This window comes from Dryobates pubescens, chromosome 17 (genome assembly GCF_014839835.1).
Source record: "Dryobates pubescens isolate bDryPub1 chromosome 17, bDryPub1.pri, whole genome shotgun sequence".
NCBI lineage: Eukaryota > Metazoa > Chordata > Aves > Piciformes > Picidae > Dryobates > Dryobates pubescens.
In genome coordinates this window covers 15,113,776-15,125,355 of record NC_071628.1, presented here as the reverse complement: position 1 = coordinate 15,125,355, position 11,580 = coordinate 15,113,776, and the positions used below count along the sequence as shown (strand labels likewise).

Sequence of the window (11,580 nt, the reverse complement as noted above, 5' to 3'; positions counted from 1 at the left end):
ATTTAAAATGCATCTAAGCTGTCTTCTGTTGCCTAGGTACTGAATTTCCTTCCTTGCACTGACCAAATCAGTCAGATGGGGGCCTGATGCATCTTGGGTGATGCCAGAAAGAGCAAAAACGCATAGAAGAAAATGGAGGCAACGCTTCTGTATTCACAAGACATTCAGAAAGCTGCTAATGTGAACATGTAGCATGTTCAGAGCAAAGTGGATGAAGCAATGCATTTTGTAAAATTTATTGCTTCTACAAGGGGGAGGACCCTGGTTTTTCAGAGTACCTGCTTCCACCAAGAGCAGTGCAGGTTACCAAGTAGGCTATGATCTGCTGGAGGGCACAGCTGCTATTCAGAAGTTCCTTGACAGGCAAGAGAAATGAACTGAACAGAACCTCATTAACAAAGGCAAGTGTGATTTGCCCTATTACATCTGGGTTGGAATAACCCTGCAGCAGTTTTGCAGAAAAGGGGATGGGCATCCTGTTCAAAAATAGGTTGACCAGGAGCTAGAAGTGGACTCTTGGGGCAATTAAGGCCACCTGCATCTGGGGTTGCCTTAGTAAAATGAAGCCAGCAAGCTGAGGAAATTTCCCCTTATATTCAGTAATTATAGGACTGCAATTGGAGTTCTGTGTCCTATTGTGGGTACTCCAGTAGAAGAAAGACATTGACACACTGGAGTGAGTCCAGCAGATGCCACCAAGATCGAGAGGGCTGGAACACAAGGGTTATCAGGAGCAAGAACTGGGTTTGCTTAGCTTTGAGAAGGCTAAGGGAGACCTTTTTGCTGTCTTGAAATGTCTAATGGGAGGGCATAGAGAAGATGAAACCAGACCCATTTTGGAAGGCACAGGGATAAGAAAAAGGCAAGAGAAAAGATGGTGTATAGAAGATTTGGATTAAACATTAGGAAAGATTGTCATCATATGAGCAGTCAGAATTTGAAACAAGGAGCTGAGGAAGGGTATGGAGTCTCCATCCCTGAAGACACTGAAAACTCAACTGTATGTAGACCTGAGCCACCTGATGTTAATTTATCCTACTTTGAGCAGGACTTTGGTCCAGATGACCTCCAGAAATGTCTTCCAACCAACATGATTATATGCACATGCCTGACAGCTGTTGGTTCTTTAATATGACTGCATATGACAGTTTATATGAACTGCATATGATAGTCCTTCTATTAGGAAACTTGGACAAGTCTGTAAACACTTGCAGACCAGAGCTTTGCTGAATTTAATCCTTGCTGTGTACAAAATCAAACAAATAAGCTTCTCACTTTGCTGCAAAACTTCTTCTTAGCAAGGCTGTTTTTTTAGCTGGATACCTAATTCTCTCTGTGAATAACTGTTAATGGAGTAGAAGTACGTGTTCTTTTTTCATCTGGATTCTGGTTCCGGCAGCCTTCATTCTGTATTACCTTTTCGATCAGGCATAAACACTTCAAATGCACAACATAATGGCTTGTGCTTCGAGATGAGATTAGTGCCTTGATATGAAAAAAAGGAGGGGAGGGGGGAAATGCAATTGTTAATGCTTATAGTATCAGCATGCTCTCACATCCCATCTGTCTGCTGGAGGCGTTGGTGACAGTCTGCAATCCACAGTGTTTAAGTTACAGAAGCCTCCAAAGACTTCACAATATAGTAGTCTGCCTGGAAAAGGCTGTTGTCGGTGAAATAAATACAGCCCATGGGGAAAAATGTTGCATGGGCAGGAAACTAAAAGTAATCAAGTTGAAGGACTGCAGTTGCATATGTCCTAGACCTAAGCAAACTTGTTTACTCTTTGGTTTTGCCTCTGGCTGTCAACTTGGTGTCTTCATAGCTTCCCTCATAAAATTCCTTTGTGTACATGCCTCCACTATTTCCTCTTATCTGGGTTGCCACCTCCTGTGGCAGCCAGAGACTTCCTTTTGGTGTGCAGCTTGAGACTAACTAATCCACCATACAGTCTTACCTTGCTGTCTCTGAGGCAGTTCAGAGCTGTTCTTCCTTTGGGCTGGGTGTGAGTAGTAGTCACCAGTCATATGCTTTAGCCTGTCTCCTGCAACAGGATGTGGCTGAGGTCTGGTTTTGAAAAAGATTGGAGGCTGTGCTGATAAGGTTAGTGACTCTACTGTGTTAAAGCTTTTTTTTTTTTAAATTCCATCTTTCTTAATAGAGCCCCAAGCTGACTGCCATTTTGCTGTTCTAGAAACCGGGAGTCACGTGCAAGTCAACGCATGGATTTTTCACCAAACACTCAGTCTTTTTAATGAAGAAGCAGTTGTGGTGGTGGGAAAGCCTCATGTGGTGAGGAAGACTTTCAGGCTTTGAGCTGGGATAGCATCCTCAGACTACGAACAGAGGGAAGACCCTCTTGAATTCCAAACACCGTAGGAAGGCACAAGGCCTAGCATTTAGATCCTTCCACAATGAACAGGCAACTGTAAGGGAGGGGAACAGGAGTAGCAGATTCCTTAAGAGTAATGTGTGCTTAAAAATGAACTCCCCTTAAAATATTGAAATGGAGCAGAAATTGTCTGAATTACAGAGTAAAATAACTAGATTTAAAAAGATAAGCCTGACTCCCTTACCTTTCCCTGAGTCTCTAGCCTTCTGATAATACTGAGCCATGTCAGCTTCATTCATTTCTCACACTTAGAAAGAACAAAACTTTGCATTTATAATGAGAATTCAGAGAGGATCAAACACAAGCTGATCACAAAGTCTTTTAATTTATGTTTAATTTCCATACTAAGGAATGTTTCTCAGGGAAGTAGAAAATAATTTGGGAAAGAGAAATTCAGCTTGCTTTTGAAGATGCAGGATTGTCTCATAGTTCAAACTTCCTGTGGTGGTGGTTTTTTTTTATGGTGGTTTTTGGTTTTGAGGGTTTTTTTTTGGTCCCCACCCCCCCTTTTATTATTTTAATGACTATTTCAGCGTTTAATAGGGTTCTCTCTGGTGCAATCAAAGGATGGATTGCCACTAGCATGCATGTGGCTGCTGTGCATATCCAGAGAGTGAATGCAGTGTGGTGGCCCTGTGGCCCAGTTTATAATTTTTTATATATTTTTTATACATTCTATATATGATTGATCTGTTTTATTAAGGGATCTTGTTATTTAGGAAGACTCACAGTCCTCCCTGTATTTCATGACAGTTAGGCTTGCCAAAGAAATTAAGACCAGTTTGAAAAGCTTATGCTACTTCGAATTAAAACCAAACCGAAACACTCAAAAAATGACACATTCTTCCAGGATCCTTGGGAGCAAATGTCATCTGGAAAGTACTGCCTGGGGAGTCTGGAACAGGCTCCACAGAGAGGTTGGGGAGTCTGTCCAAACCCACTTGGATGTGTTCCTGGGTGGTTTACTCTAGGTGATCCTGCTTTAGCAGGTCCCTTCTAACCCCTACCATTGTGTGATACTGTGCTTGTTTTGGCGAGGTCAAGAATCATGCCTGTGTTGAGCTGTAAAGGGGTTTATGTCCTATGGGAGCTGTCATTCCTATTTCCCATCAGTCGGGTGCAGAGTGCATCAAACAGTAGCTGTGTCTGATCTCTTCAGGCATCCTCAGCAAGCGGAGCTCATTGTTTTTTCAGGTGCACGTCATGCGATCAAAATTACAGGTCTCTTGGGGGTATCATTTTGGATTGCTGGCTTCTTCACAGGGTAGGTCGCTGGGATGCTGATACTGTTGGCAGAGGAGCACTAACTGCTCCTGTGCTGCATGGCTGCCCACTATGGCTGTTAGGACAGGCTTCCACGGCCCCTGAAGCAACTGAAGTACCATTTTCCAGAAAGTAGCTAGTGAAGAGCAATGGTACTTGTGTGCCGTACCTCTTGGCCTACCATCAGCTGCTGGCTCAATAGCAGTAGGAAGTGAAATGGGGCGAGATAAGGAAGCAGCTATCGCTTGCTCCTGCCTACCTAAAGGGTGGCTGTCGCCCCGTCACCCACGGGCTGGCTCGGCCGGAAACCTAGAGCGTGCCTGCGCCAGGGCTGTCTGCGCTGCCGATTAATAGGAGCTGTGTTCAGTGCGCGAAGTTGAACACAGCGAGGTGCACACAGTGAGCACAGGGCGACAGAGTGAGGCGTGCTCCGCCACCGCTTTGGCGACCCGCGGCCGGCAGGGGGCGCCGTGGCCATTCTCCCGGCCGGCGCCGCTCCGCCTCCGGTCAGCTGAGGACGTTCTTCCGGCGCGGCCTGCGGAGCGGCGCGGCTCGGCCCGGCGATGAGGATCGAGAAGTGCTACTTCTGCTCCGGGCCCATCTACCCGGGCCACGGTGTCATGTTCGTGCGCAACGACTGTAAGGTACAGCTTGCCGTTGGGAGGGCGCGGCAGCCGCCTGTCTCTTCCTCCTTCCTACGCCACGCGGTGTCTGTATTTCTCATGCGGTTTGGTGACTGGCCCAGAGGGCTCTCCGGGGCTGGTGTCCCGCTTCTGGGACGGGGTGCAGCAGCTTACACGCTTATCAAGCCTCCTGGCGTGGGGAGGTCTCGGGGGGCGGCAGGCCGCGCTTGGCGCTCCCGTTGTTTCCGCCCACGGCAGTGTGGCGCCCACGCACCGGCCGTGCGGACGCTGGTGAGGTGGTGCCTGGTGGCGTCATCAATCCGCGCAGGTTTGTTTGCGATGTGAGAGGCCTTACTTGGGTTTGGTGCTGTAATTTGGCAAGTATTGCGGCTGTCAGGAACAGTGTGGACTGAATTACTTGTTTTCAGATTTTACTAAGAAGTGTGCTTCGAAAAGCAGTACAGAATTGTCATCCTTCAGTTGTCCATACCTGTCAGCACTTTTGGCTTCAGATTAATCGCAGGTGATTCTAAAGCTTTGAACCATCCCGATCACAGACAGTGCGTGCTGAAGCTAACTGTTTATGGCCAGCTCATGGTACTTGTCATGGGTCGAATTTAAATTTGCAACGATCATTCAAAAAAACCAGCCTTATGCCAGCTTCAAAATGGAAGTGCTGGCTGGAGCAGAGTATTACGAGGCTTGAAGTTCAGATTGTAACATGGGGGCTTCTTGGTCTGGTTGCTGCTTTTGGGTTCCGGCTATTGGACGTTTGTTTTTTTTCTCTGGCAGCGGTAGGGATGGGACTTGGGTAGCATGCTGGGTTTGGTTTTGTGTTTTATGCTGCTTTCTTTTCCTTTCCTGCATTTTACTGCTCTTTTTCTGCAAGTAGGTTAAGCTAAGGTAATTAAAATATTAACTCTCTACTTCAACACGCAGTTTTTATGTTACTTTTCCTTCACTCCGTGTTGAGGGGAAGCAGGCAGGTTAACCCATTCATGGTGCTTTAACCTGTTACTACAAAAAGTTGTAAGTTGTCGAGATATCTGATGTGACTTATGCAATTGAGGCTGTCATACCAGGATGTGCATAGCAGTTTGGGCTTTACATTGTGGTGACAGTTTTGTATATAAAATGTTATGTGTAGTTTCCCAGCTTCTGCTGTACTCCTTGTTGCTCCTACAGGGCATTGGAGACCCCAGTGTGAAATGAAGCTTACACAAATAGCTTCCTTCTCATGCTCAGACGTCAAAACTGTATTGCTCGTCTGAGTCACAGTTTTGGGGAATTTAGGTAAATATAGATTGATGTAGTTCCATTTACTGGGAAATATTCACAAGTGCTACTTCTTTAAAAAAAACAACCCCCAAGCTAACAGATGGCAGGTTGGTTGTGAACAGATAAGCTACGAAAGAGCGCAATGACAGGTTTGTCTGAGTAGAGGTGAAAAAATGTGGTAGAGGAATGTTTTTTAAAAAAATCTGGAGATTATTATCTTTACCAGGAATTTCATGTTTTCTATTAATTTTAATTAGAAGAAACTGTTAGATAGGAAGGAGAGTGTGACTGAATCAAAGTAGGAGTTTTCCAAAACTCATGAGTAACAAATGTAGTTTTGAGTATTCTTAAGTGTCTGCTCTGGATATTAGACAGCTCAGGATAGGGTTGCACAAATTTAGGGATGATTAAGACTGCAAACAGGGATACAATCCTGTATTCTGCCCCCAGTCTTACTGCCATCTTGCTGCATATCCTTTTTGACTGCAAAATACCTGTATGTCAGTTGGATTTGGGACAGTTTGAGATAGAGTTGCTCTTTAGCTTGGTCATTAGGTGCATAATTTCAACATTAGTAAACCAGAAATTTCAAGTATGGATGGTAAAGGGTTTTTTTGTGCATCCCTAACATCTGGATGAACTTAAGGCATTTGAAGTAAAAGTACTGGTATTTGCAAGATGAATGTTATTTTTGATGAGTGCTTTTGTTAGAGAAACTTGTGTGTTTGATATCACACTTGAAGTGGGACAGGAATAGCGTGATTTGACTGTAACTTTATTTTTTTTTCCCTCCTTCTTCAAGATATTTAGATTCTGCAAATCAAAATGCCACAGAAACTTCAAAAAGAAAAGAAATCCCAGAAAGATGAGATGGACCAAAGCATTCCGGAAAGCAGCAGGCAAAGAATTGACAGTGGTAAGAAGTGGAACTGTTTCATGCTTTACATTAGCTCGCTAAAACGACAGGAATCTAGCCTCTTCCAGTTGCAGACTGGTTAGCTCAGTGTGTAAGCATTTCATTGGATGAGCATGAGGGATAGAGTAAGTGAAGAACAAAGGGATTGTGGAAGATCATGTGAGTTTTCTTGAGTGAGCTATTAATTCAGCTTGACTGTGCTACTTCCCATTTCGGCTTCAGTGTGGAAGCCAGTGTATCAGGTGTCTGCATTGATGATAACTTGGTGATTCCCAAGTAGCAAGGCTTTTTTTTTTCCTTTTTTCATCTATAAATCTCCTACCAGTGTATATACATTTGGAAGCTGTATTTCTGCACAAATAACCAGGGTTATCCCAGGAAGATTCTTTACAGACACCTTTAGAAGTCTCCTCTAAAGCATGCAATGCATAGCTTAAGTCTTGGCACACAGGAAGCTTTCAAAAACAGCATCTGAGATCTTGGAAACAATTCAAAGACAAAATTACTTCAATGGTAAAAATGCTAAACACATTTGGTGGGACAGTCCTTAAATAATTTGGGAATTAATGTTTCTTAATTACTTGGTTTTTTGCATAATAATAATCTAGTAAGTATTTTGACATGGTGACTTGCTACTTTCTGTGGATTTTCCAGGAGGAAGAATGTGATCTTACTCTGTGTGTGCTGACTAGCCCACCAGCACCTTGTGATTACAGTGAATTAATGTAGTGCTCTGTCACACTTAGCTAAAAATGAAGACTTTTTTTAAGAACAAGAATAGCATTTAGATGTTAGCAGACAGTATGCCTCACAGCTTGTATTTTGGGTATTTTACTTGATGAAACTTAACATTCTTCTGCTAATGGAGCATGGCTTGCCAGTCTGCATGTGCTTTTTCTTGCTGTTCTGTGTAGTTCCTTGCATTGGAGCTGTCTTTAACTGAAGAGAAGATTAGCAGCCGGTCTAATAACTGCTGATTCATGTCTGCATGAAAGAACTTTTTGGCAGGAAAAAGTCCTCAGATAAAGTTGATACAAAGCTAAGTGTGCCTAGCAGAAAAAAGTTAGAAAATTGTTCTTCTGTCTTAAACTCTTTACTTTTCAGTATGTTTTTCCCCCAAACCTCAGCTGTCCCAACCACCACAACATTGTCAATGGAAATGTTTTGCAATTTTAAATTATTTTATATTTTGTCAGTATTCTTAAAGTGAAATTGTGATTTGTTGTTTTCTAAAACATTTTCAAAGTTGCAGGCTGTTGAGTAGAACTTACTTGAAATGCATTAAATACCTTTGACTGTACACATCTTCAGTTTTACCTTCCACCAGTCTAGTCTACTCTGTACTTCCAACTCCACGTTGGTCTTCTCTGTTCTTTTTTGTCTTGCTGAAAAGGAAATAGCTGAGGGAGATGTTATGGTAAATAGTTCTCTTCACATGAATCACTACAGCATCTGACACTTTTAGGTCAAACACTCCACTCTGTTTCCTTATAGTTTAGGAATCTCTAAAGGTTGTTAAAGTACAGGAACTGAGATTCTGAAAGAAAAAAAAATGTTGTAAAATGTTAAATTATAGGAGTGAGTGCTATAGGAAGAATGCACTGATCAAAACATGCTTCTGTATATAATCTTTATTTACTTTTTTCTTAATACAGGATAATTCATTCGAGTTTGAAAAACGTAGAAATGAACCAGTGAAATACCAGAGAGAGTTGTGGAACAAGACTGGTGAGTCATTATAGAAAAAACCCAAGAGATGAACTGTGGAAAGTAACCTTACTACTTTCAGAAGTAGTCTTAGCATATTTTTTGTAGTGATTGTGTTTGAAATCACTGAAATCATGACCAAATTCATGTGTGGAGGAGGTTTGAGTTGTGAACAGGTGTGGAAACAGGTTATAAAATGAGGTACAGCATTCCTCTAGTGTGAATTCTTGTCCTAAAAAAGCTAAGTGTTTCTCCAGCTTTTTAAGGGGTTCCCAATGTAAGTCTCCTATGCAGATGCCATTGTTTCTTAGTTCCTGCTCATTCCACTTGAGTTTAATAAATCAGTTGCTATAAAATGAATGAGTTGCTTATGTAATGAATGAATGACACAAAGGTGATAATTTGCATGCGATTTAGAGTAAGAGCCTTTTGTAGTGGTGGTTAATTGTAGAAAATATGTGTAGGCACAAAAGTGGAAGCATAAATAAGTTTAAAAATACAATTTATCATAGGTGGTACACTGAATATTCCTCTGTCCTTCTCTTTGAAGAAGGAATAATTTCCTCTGTATAGTGTAAGAGTTGTCTGATACAGAAGTCTTAGGGAATACTGGTAGTGTTGCTCTGTAAGTTAGCATGTTTTTTTACCTGTAAGTATGTAACCTACATGTAAAACAGCTTCTGCTTTATTTCAGTTGATGCAATGAAGAGAGTGGAGGAAATAAAGCAAAAACGTCAAGCCAGATATATTATGAACAGGTGAGAAATATTTGTCTTATGGGAGATTTCACAAGTCTGTATTAGTCCATCTTTCCAGAGAAATAATGATGGAAAATTTTAAATGGTTCTTTGCTTTTTATGTATGTAGTCATCCAGGTGATGGGGTGCAATAGTTTGAGTGGGCTCTACTACACTACATCTGTACTTTATTTACTGTTTGATGAAATGTTGGTTTTGGACACTCAGTAGCAGTATTTCCTTATTTGTGATGGGCGGTCTTAAACACCTGGTAAGAGTTGATATAGTGCATTAAAACAAAAGCATGCATCTCCCATTTTGAAGGTAATTACATTTAGTTTTCCCCTTCCCCAGATTAAAGAAGAGCAAAGAGTTGCAGAAGGCAGAAGACATCAAAGAAGTCAAACAGAACATTCACCTTCTGCGTGCTCCACATGCAGGTAAGAACTTGGTTTGCCTGTTTTGCTCAGGAGAACTTGTAATATGACTTGTGTATACATTTTGTTGATGGATATTATTTATTTATTTCATGTGACCTGGTTTTACAGATCAATAATCCTCTGCCTTTTTCTTACCATTAATTTGTCTATTGGAGATGGAGGGTAGCTCTTGCCACTAAATGTGAGCAGTATCTGAATCAAACATACCTTTTTATTTATCTACTCCTACTTTTATTCTTTTTTTCCTTATTTGAGTATTTGTACTCAATACCTGGTATTCTGTGAAACTGAATGTTTCTTAACCAATACATTTGTCTAAGTCTTCCCTTTGAATGGATTATTTGAAGTCAACAGACTAAGCTGACTGATACAAAAATACAACAGTTAAACTGCTTTTTGAATTTGTTAACTTATTGTAAGAGTGGTGGGGGTTTTGGTAGTTTATAATGGAGCTTACATGAAAATACTATTTCTTCAGTGTAAGCCTAACATTCTTTACAATATCATGGTAGTTCTACAAATTTTCACCAGAAGCTGTGCCTAGTTGAGACACAAGAATGTATTCTTTGTTAATGATCTGAGCTTTCTAGTTGGAGAAACCAGAAAATTACATAGGAAAAAACAGCTTTCTAAACTATCACTAGTACTAGCTTGTGTTAGATGATGAAAATAGATTGTAAAGGCTATTTATTTTTCAAAACACAGTTAATGGAGCAATGGAGAGAAGTTAAAAGCATCTTATTTACTGTTTAATAAAATTTACCAATTATTTAGTCCCCGTGGATGTAGGTGTGATGTATTATTCGATGTTAACTGGAAGTCTGTTCTATGTTTTTTCTTTCAGTTTGCACTAACTATAGCCAAAGATTGGATAAATTTGGAACAGGGCTTTGTCAGAATGTTTTTAAACCTTGGGTTAATTTCTCCTTTGTTTTTGAAGGAAAAGAAAAGAAAATATCTGAATTCAGAAGGATAAAACGGAGAGTCTGTTTCTTTTGTTTGACTTTGTGTTCAGTGAATGATAACACCACATCATGTAGTACATCTGTTTGTCAAATAAAAGCTACCTTTCCAGGGTTTTTCTTTGTTCTTTTTGGTAGTGTTACTGAGAGTTAACACCCAACACAGCATTCAGGAGGGCTTAAATCTATGTAAAAACTGGTGTGTGAAAGCCATTGATAGGTTAAAAGTAATGCATTTTTATAGCCCTTTGCAAGGTTGTGCTAGTTACTGCCAGCTGTATCAAAGTTCACCATACTACCTTAGAACATGTTTGACTGCATTTTAGATTTTGCATAATAAAGGTATCAGCTTTTCTGTTGCATAGTTCTTCAGTAGTTCCAGTAAGTACTTGTAAGGTTGATGAGTTTACCTCTGAACAGCTCTTTAAGCAATATCTTTAGGCTGTTTCGCCTAGAATAGGTGCATATATTGCTGAAAGAAGAACAGTTGTTTCGGTTCAGAGAGACATTTCACATTTAATTTTCCCTTTTCTTTGAAGGCACACCAAAACAGCTGGAGGACAAGATGGTGCAGAAGCTACAAGAGGATGTGACTATGGAAGAAGATTCTTAAAATGCTTTTATTTTCTATTTATATCTCTTCAGCAGTTAACAGTTCCGTACTGCCTCACCTGACATCATTCAGAACTGTGTTTACAGTTGAAGAAAAGTACATTCTGATGACTGATGGTTGGTTGCAGGTTGAATGATTTTTGGCTTTATAAAAAAATAAGAAAATGGGCAGTACTTAAAATTATGTAATTGGAGAAAACCTTGTCAGCAGGATAACAGAATAAAGCATATTGTTTGAGATATTATGTGCTCCTTAGAAAGTTATGCTCTTTCTTTCTTTCTGGATAACTTTTCTGTCATAATTTGAGCAATAAAAGATGTTGGCCTCAAGCTTTTCTTATTTAGTCTGTTCTTTTGTAGTGGTAAAAAGGGATAAAAAAGTCTGCCTGAATGGTTACAGGGTGGGGCAGGCTGTAGTATTCTTCATCAGACTGCTGTGGTCCAGGCCTATTTTTACACTTCTCACTGGGTATTTTTTTCAGTTTGTTCTGAATGTATATAGTATTTGTTTTATCTCATTTTAGAGTCAGCTTCCCTAGGATTATATTGCAGTTGACATCTAAGCCTGGCAAAGCTAACATTGATAGATGACTTATTGCTGTTGGGGAAAATACCAATGGTGATAGCATCCAGTCTGAAGTCAGACCTGCCA

General features: G+C 40.7%; 1 protein-coding gene across 1 annotated transcript; it reads left to right on the top strand.

Annotated features, from left to right (window-relative positions):
• Positions 1-4,162: 4,162 nt before the first annotated feature.
• Positions 4,163-11,276, top strand: RSL24D1 (ribosomal L24 domain containing 1). The gene is made up of 6 exons (XM_054168930.1): positions 4,163-4,297; positions 6,357-6,470; positions 8,126-8,198; positions 8,872-8,935; positions 9,269-9,354; positions 10,856-11,276. The coding sequence occupies exons 1-6, from the start codon at positions 4,217-4,219 to the stop codon at positions 10,927-10,929; spliced, it is 492 nt and encodes a 163-aa protein (XP_054024905.1). The 5' UTR covers positions 4,163-4,216; the 3' UTR covers positions 10,930-11,276.
• Positions 11,277-11,580: the final 304 nt, after the last annotated feature.